The sequence below is a fragment of the Esox lucius genome, chromosome 20, assembly GCF_011004845.1.
Source record: "Esox lucius isolate fEsoLuc1 chromosome 20, fEsoLuc1.pri, whole genome shotgun sequence".
NCBI lineage: Eukaryota > Metazoa > Chordata > Actinopteri > Esociformes > Esocidae > Esox > Esox lucius.
Genome location: NC_047588.1, coordinates 11,630,505 through 11,654,795, shown reverse-complemented (window position 1 = coordinate 11,654,795; position 24,291 = coordinate 11,630,505). Strand labels below are relative to the sequence as shown.

The 24,291-nt window shown below is 40.4% G+C and overlaps 1 protein-coding gene and 1 long non-coding RNA gene across 2 annotated transcripts; one reads left to right on the top strand and one right to left on the bottom strand.

The window, feature by feature from the left end:
- ethe1 (ETHE1 persulfide dioxygenase) lies at positions 1–5,270 on the bottom strand. The gene is made up of 7 exons (XM_010868253.5): positions 4,441–5,270; positions 3,730–3,874; positions 3,296–3,444; positions 2,987–3,116; positions 2,412–2,501; positions 1,925–2,041; positions 1–791 (listed from the first exon to the last, which is right to left on the bottom strand). Exons 1-7 carry the CDS (start codon positions 4,636–4,638, stop codon positions 745–747), a joined length of 876 nt encoding a protein of 291 aa, XP_010866555.1. The 5' UTR covers positions 4,639–5,270; the 3' UTR covers positions 1–744.
- A 6,891-nt stretch (positions 5,271–12,161) lies between these two features.
- LOC114829773 lies at positions 12,162–13,854 on the top strand. Its single transcript, XR_003777612.2, has 2 exons — positions 12,162–12,212; positions 13,258–13,854. It is a non-coding gene; the product is annotated as an uncharacterized LOC114829773 (long non-coding RNA).
- The last annotated feature ends 10,437 nt before the right edge of the window (positions 13,855–24,291 follow it).

The window sequence follows — 24,291 nt, the reverse complement described above, 5'->3', positions numbered from 1 at the left end:
TATTCATAACATGATTGTTTATGAGGAAGTTGGCTTGATGTTGGTGATTATATACTGTACACCAGATATTGTTGCTGTCAGTGAGTCCAAGGGAAATGCTTGGACATGGGATGCCCATTTGACCTCTACATGCTGAAGGCCTTTGGTGACAAGTAACTGAAATACCAGCACCCTGTTCTGCACCTAAGTAGCCATGGCTATTACTGCTGGTTGTGTTGGTTTTTGGGAGTCATTTTAGTGGTTATGGACCGCATCAGTCCAGCATTCATGAATAAACCATGAATGGAACCTTCCATCAGAAAATGTTCCAGAAGTAACTCTACAATTTGTAAAGGTGTGGTCAAAGAAAGAGTTCATTTAGACATTTTAATTACAACACATTTGATTAAATATAAAAATGGGTCATTGTACTACTACAAAAAAAAGATTTTAGTAGAAATGTTACTCAGTCAGAATGTACATGTCAAGTATTTAAGATAATTTATAATAATTAATGTTATTTTACAAGTTCAGTATCTACTATTTACCCACCAAATGATGACCACAGATTTGTTCATAAGCAAACAACAAAGAGGAATGTTCAAATTGGAAAGAAAATGTATACATTGTATGACAATGATTTAAAATGAAAACTTCAATTTGGATATGACATATTACATATTGCATTTAATTGTTAAAATAAGTTTCCCTTTTCCTCCTAATATTAAGCAGAGCAAAATCATTAAACCATTTTCTAAGTGACATTCAAACCTCATGGAGTCCACACACCAAGTTCGCAGGCACCGCAATATCTGGAAGCAAGAAAAAAAATCTATCACCATATTGTTAATTTCTATCTGTAAGTTAAAAAGAGCTAAGACACACAGGGGTGAACTTTGAAGAAAACTAAAACAAACTATTTTCTAAAAAACTATTTTCCACTGATTTTGACCAAGATACCGACATCAACAAAATCGGTGCAGACCTCAGTTGATTTTCCCAATCATGATGTGGCCCTTGAGCAAAAAAATTATTCCATAGTCTTGCAATATCAAGTAATCAAATCAATGCAGAAAAGGGAATACAGTTTGTGAAACATACTGCAATCCAGTCATGGATAGCTTTGTCATGCTCATTCCCATGATCAGGGTTAACTGAGGTGAAACACCAAAGATAATAGCTCTTCTGTAATACAAGTTACATTCAATTTAGATAAGAGCCTTTTGTAATATATAAGCAACCAATAATAGATCAAATATTACATTGTAATTGACCTGCTGCCGAGTGCAGACAGCCTGGAAAAAACACTGAACAAAATTATAAACGCAACACTTTTGTTTTTGCCCCCATTTATCATGAGCTGAACTAAGACTTTCTCTATGTACACAAAAGGCCTATTTCTCTAAACTATTGTTGACAAATCTGTCTAAATCTGTGTTAGTGAGCACTTATCCTTTGCAAAGATCATCCACCTCACAGGTGTGGCAAACATTGAAGAGGAGTGGACCAACATTCCACAGGCCACAATCAACAACCTGATCAACTCTATGCGAAGGAGATGTGAAGTAGATGCACAGTGTGAGGCAAATGGTGGTCACACCAGATACTGACTGGTTTTCAGACCCCTCCGGACCCCCCCCCCCCCCAATACATTGAAACTGCACATTTTAGAGTGGCCTTTTATTGTGGCCAGCCTAAGGTACACCTATGCAATAATCTTGCTGTCTAATCAGCATCTTGATAAGCCACACCTGTGAGGTGGATGGATTATCTCGGCAAAGGAGAAGTGCTCACTAATACAGATTTAGACAGATTTGTGAACAATATTTGAGAGAAATAGGCCTTTTGTGTACATAGAGAAAGTCTTAGATCTTTGAGTTCAGCTCATGATAAACGGGGGCAAAAACAATAGTGTTGCGTTTATAATTTTGTTCACTGTACGTACCTATCTTAGCAGGCTTGGGGAGGTTCAGGTTGACCATGATGTCCACAAACTCCTCCATGCTCTTGGTCAGACGGGGGTTAAACCGCTTCTCCTCACCCACTGTGGAGGCGGTCTGACCTGAACGTTCAGTTAGAAAGTCAAAGACAGAAAGTAAACTCTGTTCTGAAGAGAATTCCTGACCCTGTTTATGAGTCAGAGGAGAAAATACTATAATGTTGAATAAGAAAACAGCCCTAGATGGAAGACAACATTAGTTATTAAACTGATAAAATTGGGGATACACAAAAGGTTGCATTCATAACGTTTCGAAGAATTGTCCTAGCATTGTCAAGGTATGTAAGCCTTAAGGGAATGTTTGCACAAAAAGTGAGACATTAATACCCAAGGGCATTGATCCAAAAGAAGACCGCTAGATAGGACTGGCTGAAGCACAGAAATGGAATAGAACAATATCTTCATTATGTCAGAGCATGAAGAGTCTACCAACCTTTGTAGTCATGTGCAGGGAAGACGAGGCACTGGGGAGGTAAAGTGAAGATCTTCTGGTGGACTGATTCATAGAGCTTTCTGGAGCAGCCTGGAGAAGAAAAACATGCAGACCAGAACAATTTCCAGTGAACCAGTGAAAACTGAAGATAACCCAATGAAACAGATCTGCTTTGCCAATCAGCAGCACTGATTTTCCTTTTTTCAATTACAAAACCTTTCAGGTTGCCTCTTACTGAACATAACCTAGGAGTAGGTTACTGTGAAACACTGAGATTAACCAAGACTAAACCTCGAAGACGCTCTAATAGTGCCGCCTTCTGTCCTCTAAGCAGAGCTACAAAAACAATGCAACAAGTAGGAGAGGTAAACAAATGAGTTTTTTTCAACTTTTCAGAACCCCATTCCGTAACATTTGTGTACAGTAAAGATATATAGCCGCAGAGCAACTGTGGTGTCGTCACTGTGCTGGCCAAGATATATTTTTAACACGGCCCCATCCAGCATGAATACAGCAACTTTGATAGAAGCCTGGCCAGATGGGGGCAGTATGGTTTGGCTTAGTTTTTGTGTTACCCTGTTGGAAGTCAGTCCTGCCACAGCCCCTGATGAGCAGTGCATCCCCAGTGAAGGCCATGCTGTGGTCCTCGGTCACCAGCGTCACACAGCCGTCGGTGTGCCCCGGAGTCTCCCTCACTGACAGATGCTGTGGGACCACAGAACAGAGGGGTTAGACCCAAGGAGAGATGGAAAGAAGGCCGACAGCCTTTGAGCCATAGTCCCCAACCCTAGTTGTGCAAAGCAACAGTGCATTATTAAGTTGTTGGCTGACTACCGACTGAGGGCTATTCTTTATAGCTAGAGGACTATAGATTGGGCCCTCACGTGTTTGCCAAAGTGGATCTTGTCGCCCTCTGACAGGAGGATGTCTGCGCTGGCTCCACTGTGCCGCGATATAGCACTTTTCATCCCGAAAAGCCTGTTCTTTAGCAATCCGGTACCTGTGATGTGATCTGCATGGCAGTGGGTGTTCACTAAGAGGAAACAAAGGGCAAAGTTAGTTGTGTGTCATCTTACAATAAAAAAGAAAAGTGAATTGTGTTTGTATGTGTATTGTGTGGGTGTGTGTCACATTTTATTAGTCACGTACACACAGTTTAGAGCAGGTATAAAAGGGGCAGTGGAATGCTCCCGCAAATTTGCAGTTTAATAATAAGACTAAATCTTGTTTTGTTTATTTCGCAGAAGAGGCAATATCAGGGTATACTATAAAGACATACCTTACATATTTGCATTTGAGTGTTTTGGAGACAAGTTACCTGCCACTTTCAGATTAAACCCCAGTTCCTCTACCAGCTTCAAATCCCTTTCAACTGTCTCCAGTACTGGATCAATGAGGACTGCCTCCCTGCTCTCTTTATCAGCCAGTAGATAGGTGTAGGTGCTGCTCTCTGACTCGAACAGCTACATATTTTAGAACAAGCAAAGTCAGATAAGTGAGTAACCATACGTCAGCGCTAAACAACTCCAATCCCGAAGGGCACTTTTGTTTTTAATCCACTCCATTCGCTCAGGGACTGAATAAGACCTAGTACTCTAGGTAAGCCCAATTAACTAACAGGTAGAAATGAAAACAGGTGTTTTGACCCTCAAGGACACACATCGTAACGGTATGTAAGACAAGGGTGAAAATTAGCCTATATAAATTGGGTAGACTAATCTTCTGGGGTGAAAAGAAGTTGTTTGGTTTTTGGTTAGACTTGTCTTTTGTTACATAAGAGGATTGTTCTTTATATTAACAGGTTACTATACATCTAGCATAAGGAAATTCTATGCAGAAAATTGTAAAAACTGCATTTGACGGTTTGGACACGCACATCTACAATGCTAGTTGGCTGTTTTAAAAACAATGATATGGTGTCGAATCTAAGAAACTACCCAGCTTTGGTTGTGACCAAGGAATTGTCTTCATATCAGCAATTGGATATTATAAACTGAATATTCATAGTGGAATTCAGTGGCAAACTCACCTGCCTGAAGAAAAGTCCTTTTCCGAACTCCATCCTGGAGCAGTACGGTCTTATGATGACTGAATCCAGGGGCTGCTTGCTGGTGCGTAAGCCCGGGCCGATGTGCTTGATGTGGGCTGGAACTTTACGCGAATACCCTTTTTGGAAGCATAGCGAGTAGGCCAGAACGGGTTTCAGTCTGTTTACAAATGAACACATTGTTACTCCTCTGCTTATTCTCTGCAATTGCGATGATTCCGGCTTTCTATTGGCGGACAGGGACGGGTAGAATTCTCAAAACTTAGCAGACCGGTTAAACGAGGAATTTTTAGTCCCAATGCAATCAGATTGTGATCTCAAAAATCCGTTATGGACCTGCTGTTTAAGTCAACAAAACATAAAACAGAAGAACAAAAGAAACGGAACGGAACAGCATTAACCTTCGTTCCAGGACGGACAATGCTATTGTAGGCAATAGCTTAAATCACCATCCATAATGTTTTATGTCCTATTGTGTAAACTGCATGTAATTTACTCCAATACGCAAAGGAACGACGGCAGAATATAGCCTAGCTTCTTGCACGAACCGAGACCACACAAGACCAGGAAGACGTGCGTGTGTGGGTACATCACCACACAAAATAGTCGTTCAGGGTTAGTACAGGAGGTGTGTCACCATGACTATGCACAGAGGTGTATACAGTTTGGCACTGCTTTCTGACCTACGTGACTATCAGCAACTCTCAAATGGAACACAGACCCATAGCTGTCCCAGGAGAATCCATCTGATTTGTATTCTAATGGGTTAAGAAGAATGTAAGAATTAAGAAGCAATTGCGAGAAGGTCAGACACATGGCCAATACCACATGGAACCCTAAACCAGCGTTGCCAGATACGGAAAAATCATGCGCAATGACTGCTCAAAACTAGCCCATAATGGCAGTTAACAGATATATCTCCATATTACAATGTAGGGGAGAGTGGGGTAAGTTGAGACAATTTTTTTGGAAGTGACAGACATAAAACGTATACATCTACCTTTAGGTTAAGGCGCCCCCTGTGAGGTAAAATAACAATAAGGCACCTATGACAGGGCATTGAAAATAGGGTAGGGTTAAGTGGATCCTAGTCAAGGGGTAAGTTGAGCCATCTGGGTGTAAATTGACCAATCCCTTTTTTCAAATTGAAACCTGAAAACAATTTAAAATAATGTATTTGTATAAACTTGTATATACATATTCTTGTACTTGTACATTTTTCTGCACTCCTCTATTTGCACTTCTGGTTAGACGCAAACTGCATTTTGTTATACTGTACTGTTCAATGACATTACAGTTGAATCTAATAAAATTTATTTTTCTAATATAATTTAATAATGCATTCTCCCTTTCCAAACAGACTTGCATATTTTCTGTTCTCATTACAATGTATGAAATGACAAAAACGAATGACTGAAAATGTCCAGTTATACCCAAAAATATGATATGTGAGGTTTTACCATATTTGAGCTTCATATATATATTTTTTTGTTCTGTTTTTGAACCTTGACACCATGGAGACTGTCCCTAAGATTGGATAATTTCTCAGATTTTATTGTACACTGTTTCACTTCCTACCAACATTAAAATGTTCTGAGTAATAAAACCTCTGGTGATTTTTATATTGCTCAAAGTTACCTTCATGACTGTTAGAAAATTTGAATACAAAACATCACTATAATTTTACTAAAGGAGGAATCAGGTTATGTTGTAATCTATGTGCTTAGACACACAGCTGTGGATTAAACACAAGCACAAGACAGCATGTTCAACAAAAATGTAGTTGCAAAACCAGGAGCTGGAAGACCATCAAAATATATAGAAAACAGTCATATGAACAAACAATAAAAAAAAAACTAAAGTCCAAGAAATATGTTTCTAGGGATAGAAAGCTTTTGGCACACACACGGTCTAAGCATAACCTCTATTAAATATCTTCATCATCGGGCAAGTCACACACAGTCTATGCATAACCCATATTAAATATCTTCATCATCGGGCAAGTCACACACAGTCTATGCATAACCCCTATTAAATATCTTCATCATCAGGCAAGTCACACACGTTCTATGCATAACCCCTATTAAATATCTTCATCATCAGGCAAGATACCCACAATCTATACATAACCCCTATTAAATATCTTCATTATCGGGCAAGTCACACACAGTCTATGCATAACCCATATTAAATATCTTCATCATCGGGCAAGTCACACACAGTCTATGCATAACCCCTATTAAATATCTTCATCATCGGGCAAGTCACTTCCACTGGAACGGTTTCCTCTTTGGACTAGACTATAGGTTGGATTCAAAAGCAGTATGTTTTATGAATGCATTTACACAGGCAGTCCAATACTGATCTAGTCATTTTTACCAATCAGATCTGCTATTTTGCGCAAGATCCAAAAGTCGTAGAAGTAGCCAGCGTAACCTATCTTTTAGGTAAAATGTGTGCGTTACACTACCGTTCAAAAGTTTGGGGTCAATAAAAATGTTATGTCCATTAAAATAACATAAAATTGATCCGAAATACTGTGTAGACATTGTTAATGTTGTGAATTACTACTGTAGCTGGAAATGGCAGATTTTTTATGGAATATAGGCGTACAGAGGCCCATTATCAGCAAACATCACTCTTGTGTTCCAATGGCATGTTGTGTTTGCTAATCCAAATGTATCATTTTAAAAGGCTAATTGATAATTAGAAAACAATTTAGCAGTAATGTTAGGACAGCTGAAAACTGTTGTGCTGATTAAAGAATCAATAAAAATGGCCTTCTTAAGACTAGTTGAGTATCTGAAGCATCAGCAATTGTGGGTTTGATTACAGGCTCAAAATGGCTAGAAACAAAAAACCTTCTTCTGAAAGTCATTAGTCTATTATTTTTCTGAGAAGTAAAGGCTATTCCATGTGAGAAATTGCCAAGAAACTGAAGATCTTGTACAACGTTGTGTAGTAATCCCTTCACAAAACAGCGCAAGCCGGCTCTAACCAGAATAGAAAGAGGAGTGGGAGGCCCTAGTGCACAACTGAGCAAGTTTGAGAATCAGATGCCTCCCAGGTCCTCAACTGGAAGCTTCATTAAATAGTATCTGCAAAACACCAGTCTCAATGTCAACAGTGAAGAGGCGACTTCGGTATGCTGGCCTTCTAGGAGGAGTTGCAAAAAACCAAACATATCTCAGTATGGCCAATAAAAAGAAAGGATTAAAATTGGCAAAAGAACCCAGACACTGGACAGAAGAAGATTGGGAAAAAGTATAACACTGGACAGACAAATCTAAGTTGGAGGTGTTCGGACCACAAAGAAGAACATTCATGAGACGCAGACCAAATGAAAAGACGCTGGAGGAGAGCATGACGCAATCTGTCAACAATGGTGGAGGCAATGTGATGGTCTGGGTGTGCTTTGGTAGTGGTAAAATGGAAGATTTACACTGGGTAAAAGGGATCTTGAAGAAGGAATCACCTAACACTCCGTTTTGCAACACCATGCCATAACATGTGGAGGGCGCTTGATTGGAGCCAATTTCCTCCTACAACAGGACAATGACCCAAAGCACAGCTACAAATTATGTAAGAACTATTTAGGGAAGAAGCAGTCAGCTGGTATTTTGTCTATAATGGAGTGACCAGCACAGTCACCGGATCTCAACCCTATTGAGCTGTTGTGGGAGCAGCTTGATAGAATGCCAAATGTAAATAGAATGCCAAATGTAAATAGAATGCCAAAGGTAAAAGGCTGTAACTGCTGCAAATAGATGATTATTTGACAACAGCCAAGTTTGAAGGACACAATCACATTCGCTCAGGGACTAATCACAATTATCATTTTGATCAAAAATAATTACAATATTAGGTTTGGAATTACTGTAGTCTATCCTGCCTGTGGTATAACAATGGTGCCGGTCACACATAATTTATACTGTAGGTAGCTCACAGTAGCCAGCTTGCTGTTTATGGACAACTTACCTGGAGAAGAAATATGGCCAACAGCTACATTTTTAGGTCATATCAGCCTGTGTTTTTCTTCATTGCTTGAAAGCAATGTGCCTATATTTGAGTTGTCTCCTTACCTTTATCTACATTTCTTTGAGACTGGCAATGCAAAAAGACCGGATGACAATTAACAAGAGAAAATCATCAATCAAGAGTCTATGACCATGGTACACTGACAATAACAAACTGTTTGTGAAGTACTCCATTTCAAATAACAATGAACAAAGGACACACGTATATGATTATTTAAAAAATGTTTATTACTGTCTAAGCAAAAAACACATTTTCTGATCATTTCCAAGTTGGCAAAGGAACAAGTAAACAGAAAACTTTCAATTGGATCTTCCAAATGATTACCTGTCAGAATATACTCAGACAAGAAATTAATTACATTAACATCTGTATCACAGGGGATCACTTTAGTATTGGTTTAGCACACGTACTGGAGGCTACCGATTTCAGTTTTGGATCTATGGGATAATACTATTTGCCTGTTTTCCTGGAATTAAACATGTCATGGCGATGCATGAAATACAATATGCCCCTCACATGCGTGAAAACATAATTTACTGCAGTCCATGCAGTTTTGGCTCTGTACTTCAGCACTTTGGATTTTAAGTTATACCATATATAAATTACAGCTATAATGTCAGCATGTTTTCTACATAGTTCCCATTTTTTAAGGGTACCTGAAATATTTGGACAACTGGCTTCACAGCTGTCTCTTATTAGGCAGGTGTTTTCGTTTGCGTCATTAGTGCATGCACAAGAGAGCTGTCAGTGTTGTTTCTTGATTCAAGACTTTGCATTTGGTGTTGTTTCTTGGTCTTTGACAACATGAGGACCAAAGAAATGTGTCAATGCAAGACAGGATGTCAATCATGTTCAATTAATGATCAACGCAAAAAATTCCCAGAAACGCAACCAAGTACTTAGTATAATTACTTTATTATGTTGCTTTGTCAAATTACTTTTGGTCCCCTAAAATTGAGAGACTGTGTCTAAAAGTGGCTTAATTACTATTACAAAGACAACATATCAAATGTTGAAACTGAGAATCTTTTTTATTTTTAGAAAAATACATGCCCATTTTGAATTTGATACCATTTTCAGTGGGTGACAGGTCTGGACTACAGGCAGGTCAGTTTAGCACCCAGACTCTTTTACTACAGAGTAATGCCTTTGTAATACGTGCAGAATGTAGTTTGGCATTGTTCTGTGCACTGATGGGCCTTCTCCTCTTTAGTCCGGAGGACGTGGCGTCCATGATTAAAATTTAGTTTTGTCCGACCACCGTACAGTTTTCCACTTCACCGCAGTCAATGTTAAATGAGCTTTGGCCCAGAGAAGGCGCCGGCGTTTCTGGTGTATCTTGTTAATAAATGTTTTTTTTGCTTGGTAGAGTTTTAACTTGCATTTGTGGATGCAGTGATGTACAGTGTTCACAGACAATGGTTTTTGGAAGTGTTTCTGAGCCCATGCAGAGATGTCCACAACAGAATTATGTTTTTAATGCAGTGACGCACAAGGGCCCGATGATCTCAGCCATTCAATACTGGTTTTCAGCCTTGTCCCTTGAGTACAGAGATTTCTCTGAATTCCCCGAATCTTTTAATAATATTGTGCACTGTAGATGATGAGATCCCCAAACTCTTTGCAATTTTACATTCGAAGTGGGCATATATTTTTCAAAAAATAATGTCTCAGTTTCAACATTTCATATTTTGTCTTTGTACCATGTTGTATTGAATATAGGTTTTGAATTGCACATCATAGCATTCTGTTTTTCATTACATTTTACATCCCAACATTTGTGGAAATGGGGTTGTACTTCTGGACTACACTGTATATTTAATTGTGTCTGGCTATTCGCTGAGTCCTTTCACAGAGGCCCATGCCATGTGCACTAATGCACCCCCATGAAGTTTGTTGTTAACATAGAAGGTGGGTCTAGTTGTGGTGAGATCATGCCCCAATTGGACCACTGCAGCCTAGGTTCTGCTTCAGAAAGGTAGCATACTGTAGAAGAGGCAGGAATTATTTTGTCCAAATCCCTACACGTGAATTTAAAAGATTGTTTTATCTGTAAGGTAGTATGAAGAAGGCAATTCTCCAAGGTGCTGGATCAGGTTCAATATCAGAGCATGCTCTTAAGTCTTTTGGATAGAAGAACCCCCCACCATCTCCCAATAATTTAATGACTAACATACATACAGTACTTTGCCCTTCACTAAGCGTATTAACTCAGTAGTCAATAGAGAGAGAGAGAATTATTTCCAAGTATCTCTTGTTCTTCCTTCTGGTCTTGAACAATCTTTTGTGTCCACTGAACTTCATCAACAAATCCTTGACTTAAGTCCAGAGTCTTTTAAGTTCAAAACGGAGACTGCCTTGCGTGTCTAGCAGACATGGGTTGATTGACTGTCAGTGAAAGCATAAGAGGCCTGTAACCAGGACACTGTGACTGGTGGGTCTATTGTAGTTTATCTGCCTGTACGTAATTGTAGATCCAGGGGAGTAACTGGGTGACTCTGGTGTAGACTCCTGGTTTGTTGGGCTTACCACAGCCATCTCCCCAGCTCACTATCCCAGCCAGCCTCCACTCCCCCTCTACTGTCTCACATACCAGTGGGCCTCCACTGTCCCCCTTACAACCAGAAAAGACCACATATTATATAAGTATATATATTTCACTTTTGCCCTGTTTTTCTCTCCCATTTGTGACATCCATTTTTTGGTTAACATCCTGCTTCATCACACCAACTCCCTGCAGACTCAGGACAGTCGATGTAGACGTGTGTGTTCTGAAGAACATCTGATGACATTCTGGTTGGTGTTATACTGCTTGCTTAACCAGGACGTTAAGAAGGAACACACTCTCTAGAAGTCTATTGCGCAATTTTACTGTCCATTGCGCTGTGGGATAGTAATCACATTTTCTATTTTTTCAAAGCATTTATTTCGGTGCACTGCACATTATGTTGATGTTTGTTTCCTTGTCAAAAAGTCTTCTTTTTCACTGATAGAAGATATCCAAGATATCCATATAATGTACTATTTGATGTCAGCTAAGTAGCTTCTGACTTAAAAAAAAAAAGCTATGAGATACACTATGTGGATTAGAACTAAATAGACAAGTTGGTACACCATAATAAAACTATCCAACTTGGTACATTACTACTAAATACCTTAAATAATTGTTTTAATTGGAGGCAGTTTGGTATGGGCTGAAATATGTGCCACCAGAAACTGAATTTGAATTATTTATATTTGAATTTGAATTGCTAAACTTGAATAATTGCATTGAAAAACTGAATTTGAATCACATAATTTGAAATTGTATTGTTTAATTTGAATAATTGCATTGAAAAACTGAATCTGAATTTTATAATTTGAAATTGAATTTATTCGTTTGGATCCAAAGTCCAATAAAATGTGATCCTCACTGAAAATTAAACTCTCTATATATCTTCACATTCACTTCTCACAATTCAGATTCAGTTCTCAAATTCAATTTCAAGTTACTGAGACAGACATCCGGGTAGTTGGAGGATGAAGGAAGAGCAATCGAGCGCAGATCGATAGATAGCGTTCATTGGCGCATAGGACTCCTCTTGGGCCAATCAGCACATACGTTTTGGAGCATAGTACATGAAACAAGGAAGAAGCTCTTGCTTTGCCAGTGGCTGGCCTTGACCCAGAACGCCCAGACTGGTGTGACCACCATGGATTCGGCTGGGACAAATACGGTAATTACAATTTAACATATCTACGATCTAACGATCTTTTGTTTAATTGTCGTTAATGTTATAGCTGTTTTGTAGAAACGTTTCGTTTAGTCCGCGAGGATACACAAATCATGTTTAGAATTACATTAGACGACTAGCTAGCACCATTGTTCTATATTTATGACTAGCACGATAGCATTGTTTCAGCTATTATTTTAGCAACGCAGCAAGGAGCGCTGGAGCTAGTCTACAAACAGCAGTGCGTACAATATTTTTTTTTTCAAAAAATGTTTTACTGTCAGTGAATAGCACAGAGTGAAAGTCAATGATTTCTTTATATCTAGTGACAGTGATCATGTCGTTAGCTCAGATAAGTACCGGTTAACTTAGTAAGAAGATCTAAAAATAGAAGGCATCGTGCTAGCTAACTTGCCAGTCCCACCTGTGACTTAAAACATCCCAGCTGTTCTTTTGGAGATACATTTTTGACCAACTTATGCTGTGATCTGCACAAAGTTGAGCAAGGTGAAACTGTTATAGTGATTATGGGCATGATCCAACCAGTTACAAATTCGTTTTTACTGTTAACATGGTATAGGAAACCTATCTGGCAATATTGTTACATTCATAACTAGTTGGCTTGTAGTCACATAACAAATATAATTGGTTTGCTACTATTCCTTAATTTTGGTGGTTCCTCATCCATCGCCTCCATCACATTTCATATCAACTTGACATGAAATCCATAGCAATCAGTGATAATTGAATCTGTTTATGATTAAGCAATTACATTTCTTTGCAATGAAAACCTACTACTTTCAACCTTTACCACTTCTAGATTATGTTACCAGCTACCTCTCCGTAGCTCACATCTCCTATTTGGAATATTATTAGTCCCACAATAAATATTAATAATAATATCCTACTATTAATGTATGAAATGATGTCATCTAATACATAGTATGTCAGTGATATCCGAAAAGAATAGCTACAGCTGATGAAATGGGTTGCATTACTAGATGATGTATGTTAACAATTCATTAATACTATCTTCTGTTGGTTTTAGGGAATCCTAATTGAGGATATTGATTGGGAGAGCTCAGGGCTCTCTCATAACTCTGCCAACACAGGTGTTACCGTGCCAGAAATGGAATGTCCATTGAAGACCGAGAACTCTACGCCTTGCCATTGATCCCCTTTCTCATTCAAATAGTTTTGGAAAATATATTTATTTGACCACACTCGCACATGCCTTGTACCTACTTCACCATCATTGACAGTCATGCCTGTGCCAATCAGAGGACTAAAGGCTTTTAATAATTCATGATTGCTTAAGTCCAGTCTAGGACCCCATGTATCCAGGCACCTTATAGTCCACCAAATTTTTTAAATCGGACTTCTGTCTTGCTGACACAACCACAGGGAAGCGGGAAAGAACGTATTGAAGGACATCTTCTCTGACAAACATTGTAATGGTGCGATGCACATATGGAAATGCTTTTTGTGGTGTAACATTCAATGTGGCTAACAATGATTTATGATCAAAAATATCAAATCAATTAGCCATGCACACTGGGTCATTTAATACACCCATGAACAGTGAATTGGGTTAACATATACAAACTGGATTTGACAAAAAATGAAATAAATGACTGCACAAATATCTTATCTATTACTATTTGAGTCTGAATGTACAGGTGCTGGTCATAAAATTAGAATATCATTAAAAAAAAAAATCCCAGTAATTCCATTCAAAAAGTGAACCTTGTATAATGTATACATTCATTCCACACAGACTGATATATTTCATATATTTCTTTTAATTTTGATGATTATAACCGACAACTAATGAAAATCACAAATTCAGTATCTCAGAAAATTAGAATATTAATGAAGACCAATACAAAAAAGGATTTTTAGAAGAGTATGAACATGAAAAGTATGAGCATGTACAGCACTCAATACTTAGTTGGGGCTCCTTTTGCCTGAATTACTGCAGCAATGCGGCATGGCTTGGAGTCGATCCGTCTGTGGCACTGCTCAGGTGTTATGAGAGCCCAGGTTGCTCTGATAGTGGCCTTCAGCTCTTCTGCATTGTTTGGTCTGGCGTATCACATCTTCCTCTTCACAATAACCAATAGATCTTCTATAGGGTTAAGGTCAGGCGAGTTTGCTGGCCAATTAAGAACAGGGATAACGTGGTCCTTAAACCAGGTACTGGTAGCTTTGGCACTGTGTGTAGGTGCCAAGTCCTGTTGGAAAATGAAATCTGCATCTCCATAAAGTTGGTCAGCAGCAGGAAGCATGAAGTGCTCTAAAACCTCCTGGTAGAAGGCTGCTTTGACCTTGGACCTCAGAAAACACAGTGGACCAACACCAGCAGATGACATAGCACCCCAAACCATCACTGACTGTGGACATTTTACACTGGACTTCAAGCAATGTGGATTCTGTGCCTCTCCTCTCTTCTTCCAGACTCTGGGACCTTGATTTCCAAAGGAAATGCAAAATTTACTTTAATCAGAGAACATAACTTTGGACTACTCAGCAGCAGTCCAGTCCTCTCCCAGACGAGACGTTTCTGACGCTGTGTCTTGTTCAAGAGTGGCTTGACGCAGGGAATGCGACAGCAGAAACCCATGTCTTGCATACGTCTGTGCGTGGTGGTTCTTGAAGCACTGACTCCAGCTGCAGTCCACTCTTTGTGAATCTCCCCCACATTTTTGAATGGGTTTTGTTTCACAATCCTCTTCAGGGTGCGATTATCCCTATTGCTTGTACACTTTTTTCTACCACATCTTTTCCTTCCCTTTGCCTCTATTAATGTGCTTGGACACAGCTCTGTGAACAGCCAGCCTCTTTAGCAATGAACTTTTGTGTCTTGCCCTCCTTGTGCAAGGTGTCAATGGTCATCTTTTGGACAGCTGTCAAGTCAGCAGTCTTCCCCATGATAGTCTAGTTCTGTAGACTACACAGAGAGACCATTTAAAGGTCTTTGCAGGTGTTTTGAGTTAATTAGCTGATTAGAGTGTGGCACCAGGTGTCTTCAATATTGAACCTTTTCACAATATTCTAATTTTCTGAGATACTGAATTTGTGATTTTCATTAGTTGTCGGTTATAATCATCAAAATTAAAGGAAATATATGAAATATATCAGTCTGTGTGGAATGAATGTATACATTATACAAGTTCCACATTTTGAATGGAATTGAACTTTTTGATGATATTCTAATTTTATGACCAGCCCCTGTATATGCATATTTGAAACTGAAACATTTCACTTAAACCTGATGAAATGCCTGCCCTAGATGGAAGGCCTCTGTCATCACTTGTTTGAACTCAGAAGTTTGCATGTGCTTAACAGGTAGGTGGATTGTTTTACAACATGCAGCGACTGTTGGGTGGCAAACTGTATGTGAACCATACAGGATGTCACAGGTGTGGTTGAACTGCACAAAGACTGAAGTTTTTCTTCTGGTAAGACAGGAATGTGGCCCTGTCCTGTGAGCCACTGCAGAAACGTCCTGGGGGACAGGTGACCTGGATAGTCTACTGTGTCATCCGCCTCTGGATGTTCACCTTTTCAGAGACAGAAAGCAAACAATCATGTTGAATATTTGGTTTACCTTTACCAGCACAGAGGTACATAAGTACTCACAATGATAATGAAATCTACATGGAAACTTAATTACCAAATAAAAAATTACAAAGTGGGATGTTTTCCATATTCAAGTAAATGGCAGGCTATATCAATATAAAACAAAATATTAATACAACAGGCACTATATAGACCACAATACCATATGCACTATTACATTTAATATAAACATGACTGTTTTTACACTAAGTTGACAAAGTATGATGTTATTATACAGTGGCAAGCACGGTTTTCTAGCTACTAGCCCATATTTACTGTAGCGCTAGCTAGATAATGCTCACAACAAAATAATGAAAGCACTACTGGATTGCTAGTTTTAAAAACGATCCCTTTTTATTTTCCCTGCAAATACGGAGAACAGCCAGCTTTCTTTCGAAGAGTAAATGTGCTATTTTTGTGTTCAAGTCAACCGGAATTAGCTATACATTCAAGTAAAATGAATAGGGCTAGTGCTATGTTGTAATTGCCCTGAAGTTTATGGCCTTACATTATGCTAGCACCTGCCAAATACAGCGACACAGTCACGCTTACTACTCTCCCTCCCTCCCTCTCAGTAAGCAATACCCTGACGGTGTCAATGACAATCACAAGGAGTAGTTAAACAATCACGCTGAAGACATGACCAGTCTACTTGGCGGCGGCTAGCACTAGTTACGTTTGCAACAACATTTTCACCGAAAGAAGAGGCAAACGTTTAGAAATAATAAACACCAGGCAAAGATGTTGTTACCAGAGCTAGTAGGCTACCATAAAAACCCGGGATATTAGCTACTGTGTTTGCAACGTCGAGAGAAAGATTTAATTTCCCCTGTTTCTACAAAACAGATATATCATTAACGACAATTAAACAAAAGATCGTAGATATGTTAAATTGTAATTACCGTATTTGTCCCAGCCGAATCCATGGTGGTCACACCAGTCTGGGCGTTCTGGGTCAAGGCCAGCCACTGGCAAAGCAAGAGCTTCTTCCTTGTTTCATGTACTATGCTCCAAAACGTATGTGCTGATTGGCCCAAGAGGAGTCCTATGCGCCAATGAACGCTATCTATCGATCTGCGCTCGATTGCTCTTCCTTCATCCTCCAACTACCCGGATGTCTGTCTCAGTAACTTGAAATTGAATTTGAGAACTGAATCTGAATTGTGAGAAGTGAATGTGAAGATATATAGAGAGTTTAATTTTCAGTGAGGATCACATTTTATTGGACTTTGGATCCAAACGAATAAATTCAATTTCAAATTATAAAATTCAGATTCAGTTTTTCAATGCAATTATTCAAATTAAACAATACAATTTCAAATTATGTGATTCAAATTCAGTTTTTCAATGCAATTATTCAAGTTTAGCAATTCAAATTCAAATATAAATAATTCAAATTCAGTTTCTGGTGGCACATATTTCAGCCCATAGTTTGGGACCACTGTTAGTCAACCAAGGCGGACATTTTGATAAAATGGCTGCAATTCAGGTCTCCAGTTGGAAGAAAATATCATAAATGTTGTCTACAGACTAACAAAACTCATAAGTGATATAGAAAATAGTAGTAAATAGATAGTATTCGAAATGCACATGACATGTCCAGTAGAGAGACAGGTAACTCACTTTAACTAAAGTTGTTATGGTGAAATCTTTCAGCCTTTACAAAATAGAAATAAAAGCGTAATTACACATGTCTACCTTTAGTGCCATTGCAGACTGAAACTATTACTGTTGAGTAAGCCTACATTGGTACAAGCTTCCTGGTCTTTCTAGTTGAAGATGTTGTTAACATTTTATACTTGACTGAGTTAAATACCAAGTCATTCTTCTTCTTTTTAAACTACTTGCTAAACCATCAAGTTATTGCCTGCACATAAAGAGCATTCCCAACTTATAACCACGATTGAGCTTGCAGCCTGACATACCAGCAGGAGTCGCCAGAGTGCAACAAGACAATACAATCATCCACCCGTCCATTCTGGACTGAGCCGGTCAGTGCTGCCCTCACCATTTCCCCTGGGTACTTTTGGTATGCCATGACCAGGATTCAAACTGCATGGTATTTGAGCTTGAGATTTGTACATGGAAAGTGTCCTGTTAAAATGAGGAACTCTAAAATGAGGAACTACATGTAAAAAATACTTATTTACACATGCCCTATTTATGTGACAGCTTTGGGAACTATTTATAGACTATGGCATCAACATGACCCTTATCATGGTGTTAAAAGTACTTTATGAGTAGAAATGTGTCTTAACTGTGGGGTTTATTAAATGATGGGTAACATTTGTACTGATTTTACCATAATTTATTCACACAGGAAATCCGCCTGCAGACATTTTATGAAAATGGCCACTACTGGTTGACTGACTGGCTTCCCAGACGGCAAGGCCGGAAAATATGAGGCATACTTCGATCAAATACACAGTGTGTGTGTGTGTACCTGGCATGAGTCCACCCCTCCATCCATGTTGCCAGCGCAAAGCATTCTGGGAGTGACGTAGGACCCGTAGCTGCCTGGATGGGAACACTTGGACTGAGCTATCACCTGCACCTGGGCCTGTCTCAGCTGCAATGATAAAGTTCCTGAGGGAGAGGAAGAGAGATCCTAATTATCATACATATAAGACTGCTAGAACTGGAGGAGGATAAAGAGACAGCTGTCTAAGATGGAAATGAAATGAAGGGAACGTTCTAAGACTATGACAAAAAGTCAAGCAACTTGATGTGACTGTGTTAAGGTGTGAAAGTGGAGAGGATCAAAACAAGTTTGCATACATCACATAATATACAATTATATATTATGTGATGAGAGCATGAGGATGCCAACAGGGCAGGGAGAGCAAGTGACATGGAGGTGAGAAAAGGAGCAAATATTGATGACTGATCTGTTATCGCCGCATTGGTGTTGTTCCTAGAACTTCATAATTAATGTTGGCACAACTGAGCTTAGGTTTAGCCACAGGTGCCACTGTAGTTAGGTTTAGGGACAGGTGTCTCTGAGGTTAGGGTTAGGTCAAAGGGTGGGGGGCAAGGGAATATTATTTCTTTGGACTGGGTTAACCAACTACCTACAGGTAAGTTGCAATGATGATCCTGGAGCAACATTAATTATAATGTTGTAGGAACCACACCAACACAGCGATGTCAGTCTGTTTTTCTGGGAGGGGTCCCCCCTCCCACCCAATGTTGACTCCATGGCTATGGCCTTGTGCTAATGTAGAGAATATACAGTAGTATGGCAGTACACTGGCCAGTCGGGAAAGAGCCGGACAAGAGCCAGGCAAGAGCCAGACAAGAGCCGGGAAAGAGCTGGGGATAAGATGACCAACAGTGACCTCTCCTGGGAGCTTTTAATCAGAGTAATCGTAAATCACCTGATGAGTCCACTTCATGTCTGGTGTCTCTATTTAGAGATTCAGGTGCAACTGTGATCGGCCTCTGAGGAGCAGTTACGGGGAGAGAACCCCACGCTGAGCAGTCCAGAAAGACCAGTCTGTTCTCATTGCAATTAGACCGTTGAAAGCCAAGACAATGTGTGGATGTAAAATGCGTGTCGTTGTAATGTGTGTGTGTGGATGTAAAGTGCGTGGTAATAGAGAATGTGTGAATGTAAAGTGTGACTGGATGTAGTGTCGGACTGGATGTAGTGTGTGTGGATGTAGAGTATTTGTGGATGTAGAATGTGCATGGATGTAGAGTATTTGTGGATGTGGAGTATTTGTGGATGTAGAATGTGTGTGGATGTAGAGTATTTGTGGATGTAGAGTATTTGTGGATGTGGAGTATTTGTGGATGTGGAGTATTTGTGGATGTAGAATGTGTGTGGATGTAGATTATTTGTGGATGTAGAATGTGTGTGGATGTAGAGTATTTGTGGATGTGGGGTATTTGTGGATGTGGGGTATTTGTGAATGTGGGGTATTTGTGGATGTGGGGTATTTGTGGATGTGGGGTATTTGTGGATGTGGGGTATTTGTGGATGTGGGGTATTTGTGGGTGTGGGGTATTTGTGGGTGTGGGTATTTGTGGATAGGACTCACCCCATTCTTTAGTGTAGCCCCAGCCAGTGACCCAACAGGGGGCCCCTGGTAGGAAGGACTCCCTTGGACTGGGCATACATACTGGTCGAACCCCACCTCAAACAAAAATTGTAATCATTAACAATATAAATTGAAACAGGTAAAAAGTGAAAGGTGCAACAATACATATGTGATATCATGAATAGTCCTTCATGGGTAGTATAATTCAGTCAAAAATCTTTACAATATCTTTGCATGTTTACATTCAGTCATAAAATGCAGCGAAACATTTAGAGGTCTCTTTCCCAACTGTTAAACTAAATGTTTTATCCACCTGACATAGTGTCTGAAGTATGTAAAAACTCCTCTAGTCATGGAACAGCCCAGGACCTTTTCCTCCCCTAACAGCCTCAGTCTCTTACCTCCCATGTTCATGTCAGGCACGGTGCGTAGCAGGCCCAGGTCAAAGTCATAGTTATCCTGGGAGAAGCTGGGGTGATAGAGGATCTGCAGCACTCCATAGCGTTGGCCCGCAGACGTGTCTGCCAGACTGAGCGTGCCCACAGCCACCTGCCATTCTGACTCCAGGAGCATGTTGTACCTGGGGGTGGAGAATGTAGGGAAATGGGAGGCGCACTGGTAATTTTACACAGAGGATGTCCTGATATGGGCACCGTACATTCCAAAAGAGAGTGTTCACCCCTCCCACCATGTTTCCTCTTACTGGATGAAGCAGTGGGCGGCAGTGATGACCCACTGCTGGTTGATGATGGCTCCTCCACACGTGTGTTTTCCTCTCCACTGTAAGCTGCACTGCCAGGCCGACACGTCTTCCACCAATGTCCCCCCAATGATCCTCTCAGAACGGACCGGGTTTGAGCAACCTGAGAGAATAATGGGGCAGGGTTTTCAACGAATACAGAGCCAACACTTCATTTGTAAATACGTTATTTGATCAGTTCCGCCAGTTGTTTGGCTGGATGCCTGCGGATTGCTTATGTATTTCAACCTGGTAATGTTTAAGTTTAACCCAGTTCAATATGTATTACCTGCACTGTTGTTTGCTGTATGGTTGATAGGTTGTTTGGGCAGCAGCCCTGAAGCACTGCAGTTCCCTTTACCGCCACACATCGGCGCTAAATTTTTTGGTCTCGACTGGAAACAAGAAAACCTGACTGAGGAGACCGAAGATACGAAGGAGAATGATAGTCAGGAGAAGTGTCATGTAAAAAAATAAGAGGTCAGTTTGTTGGATGGTTGTACTATTTTCACTATCAAATGTAGCTTCCAATAATTCAAGGCCTCTTCTTCAGACCTCTTGTAATTAGAGAGGCATCGAGTGCCGAGAGCATAGTGTGGATTTAACAGACACAGCTTAAGTCTACGATGTTATGCACTTCTGGCGACGTTCACACAAACAGGTACATTTTGATTTTTGATCTTTTTCGAGCTTATCATTCATTGTATTATTTATTTCTTTACCTATGCTGGCGAGTAAGATGAGCAGCATGAGGACTACCATGACGAAGGTTGTCAGCAGGATCAGTGAGGGGCAGGTGCACCGCGGCGCCTCTAGAGCTCCAGTAAAATGAATGGAACGGAATGAAAAATCCATTGTGTTATTTGTGATAAATTCCGGCATCACAAGGTCAGATATGGCAAAAAGACCTATAGGACGTCAGTTCAATTGTCCTGGCATATGGTTTTTAACAAGCGAGTGCATTACATCTATAGAAAAGCACAAGTTTTGAGACTGAGAATATTTTACCCTGTGTGGTTGGCTAGCATTTATGGGTGGCCACATTGTGTACATAACGTTATGCAATCAACGATGCGTACAGCCTCGGGAGTGCCAGGGCGAATGTGATGCCAAGGCACAGGTGTGTTCCGGAGCCTTGGAATCATTTCAGCCACTTATTTTAACAGTCCACATTGCACAGTTGCCTACCTGGCTCTTCATCGGGGCAGTCATTGGGGATCGTTAGACCAATGGATCCCTCATCTACTATGGGTGGATTACTGTGTAGGATCTCCAGAGGGCCGTCACTGGGAGGAGGAGGCAAGGAGGAGGAGGTCTCTGGGTTCGGGCCCTCAGAACCTGATACGTTGGTGGTTTGGAGGGGCGAGGGGTCTGCATCTGGCGGTGGGGCCTCCATGGGTACTTCAGACGAGGACACGGGGGTGTTGAAGTATGTTTCTGTTTGGGGCTTTTTGGCTTTCAGGGATACTCTCGCTTCTCGGGGATTAGTGGCCGCTGGGGAAAAAGAGGGGCAGGTTTCCAGGGACGGGGTGATGGGCTCAGTGTGTGGACTCTGAGCGCGCGGAAGGTAAATGGGGGTCTTGGTATCTATACCTGTTAGGTCTGGGTACAGGATGTTCTGAGGGGGTGGTGTCAGGAGTGGTTGTGCTGGGGGGTTGATTGTCGACCAGTGCTGTAGGGGTTGGGGGCCAGTGTTTGGGGGTTGAAGATGGATCTGGCTAGGGGTGGTGTTTCCCGAGTGGGATTCTGGGAAGAAGGGCTGAGGCTGGGAAGGGGAGGAGCCCAGAGAGGTGGATTTTTGGTCAATCCCTGATGAATTGTTATTAGAAATACCAAAGGTGCCCTTCAGTAGAGACACAGAAAAGCTTTTTAGGAACATAAAAAGAGTGTGTACACACACAGGACATATTCACAGAGCTGTAAATCCATTTTGTGCAGTCAGTTCTGAATGAGACAGAGCATTAGAAGCATGATGATTAGAAATGTGAAGATTCATGGGAAATATATCAAATACCCCACAATGCAGTTTAGGCAAGGCAACATGCCATTCATACGAGTGTAGATACTGTAGATAGTGACTTGATCTTACCTGAATGTGAGCCATGGAGCTGTATCTCTACTTCCTCAGGGATTATCATCTACTATAACTCCTCTCAAAGGTGGGTAACACAGTAACAAGAACAGCCAGCGCCAGCAAGTCTGTCCATCTGTTCCTGGCTTCGTCAGTTATGTTTTTTTGCCTCTTTTATAACCCCCTCTCTTCTTTTACCACTCCTGCCTATCTCACCAAATTTGCTCTTCCTCGTTTCATGGTCTCATCTCTCCTTTTCCTGCTGTGACTTCCACTCTTTTACCTCTCCTAATCTTTCTCTGCTCCTCAGAAGGGGGGAAGGTTGGTGCTGGCCGGACACAGTTCAGGTAGGGCAGTAATGGATACATGCACTCCTGTCATCGGGGGACCATGAAATATGCATGTAGATAATTGTGAGCAAGGGTCAGTTTTGAACAACAAAGGGTAATGTATACTCTACCACTGAGTCATTATCACTCACAGGTGCACAGATACATACACAGTGAACTGAATGAAAACAAGCATAGAACATTTTAAATGTACAGTGAATCCAGTGCTGATTCATTGTAAATGTTTCACATGGTTGGTTTGCATATCATGACTGTGTGTGTGTGTCTGTGTGTGTGCGCGAGTGTGTGTGTGTGCGAGTGTGTCTGTGTGTGTGTGTGTGCGCGCGCGAGTGTGTGTGTGTGTGTGTGTGCGAGCCTGTGTTTTACTTAACATAAGCAGAACAGGATTCCACAGTGGGCATGCAGGGTACGGTTTTAATATATATTCATTTTATATTCTTTTTTTATTATATATTCATTTTTTGTATTTACATTATTTGAGCAGGCAGACCCAGAAAGCATGTGTGGAATTGCAGGAATTGGTTAAAAAAACTATTTTCTGTTTTGATCCAAATTGGGTTTTTGTCAGGTGACGCGACACCATGAACCAAACGTATGTAGTTGAATATCCTCTGTGGTGTAAGCATCCTGCCAATGAATACATCCAATCGATAGGTTAACAAGAAACATTGCAATAACAATTACATAGTAGATATAAAAAAACAAATATGCTGAGCTAGAAAATGTGTTCAGCTAACAGGAACCTTCTGTGAAGTTTTCAATCAAATGTTACTACAGGACTGATACAATGAACTGACTGTCTATTCATTTTTACCATGTAATTGTTATTTGTTATGTTACATTAACCTATCTGCATACTTAATTAGTGATGCACATCCCTCATAGGTTATCTAAGTAGGTGTGGCTAAAGGTGTTGGATGACATGACCAAGAGCCGAGTCACGTCATTGATCTGTACCTTTCCTACTGAACGAAATCACCATGGCAGCAACAGGAATGTGGACATTACTCTTTACTATAAAAGTTTACTAAATTGTCTCGCAGCTTCATGACACAATGTTATCAATAGGATTAGATGAGATTTTAAAGAGCACATTGTGTTCTCTGCCCAATGGGAAAATGTGCAACACTGCTGTAAATTTGCTTTCCCTAAGTCATTTTTTTTTTCTCTCCCGCTGATATGAAATCATGTGGCTGTAGAAGGTGGACAATGATTTAGGTCAGACAAACTGACATTTAGGTCAAGAGTATGTATTTTG

Excerpts from the sequence above, each read along its gene's own strand:
- ethe1 (XM_010868253.5), bottom strand. The coding sequence starts at position 4,638 with ATGTGTTCATTTGTAAACAGACTGAAACCCGTTCTGGCCTACTCGCTA. Across the intron at positions 3,117-3,295 it reads AGATCCACTTTGGCAAACAC|CATCTGTCAGTGAGGGAGAC; the intron begins GTGAGGGCCCAA and ends GTGGTCCCACAG. Across the intron at positions 2,042-2,411 it reads CCCTGCACATGACTACAAAG|GTCAGACCGCCTCCACAGTG; the intron begins GTTGGTAGACTC and ends CTGAACGTTCAG.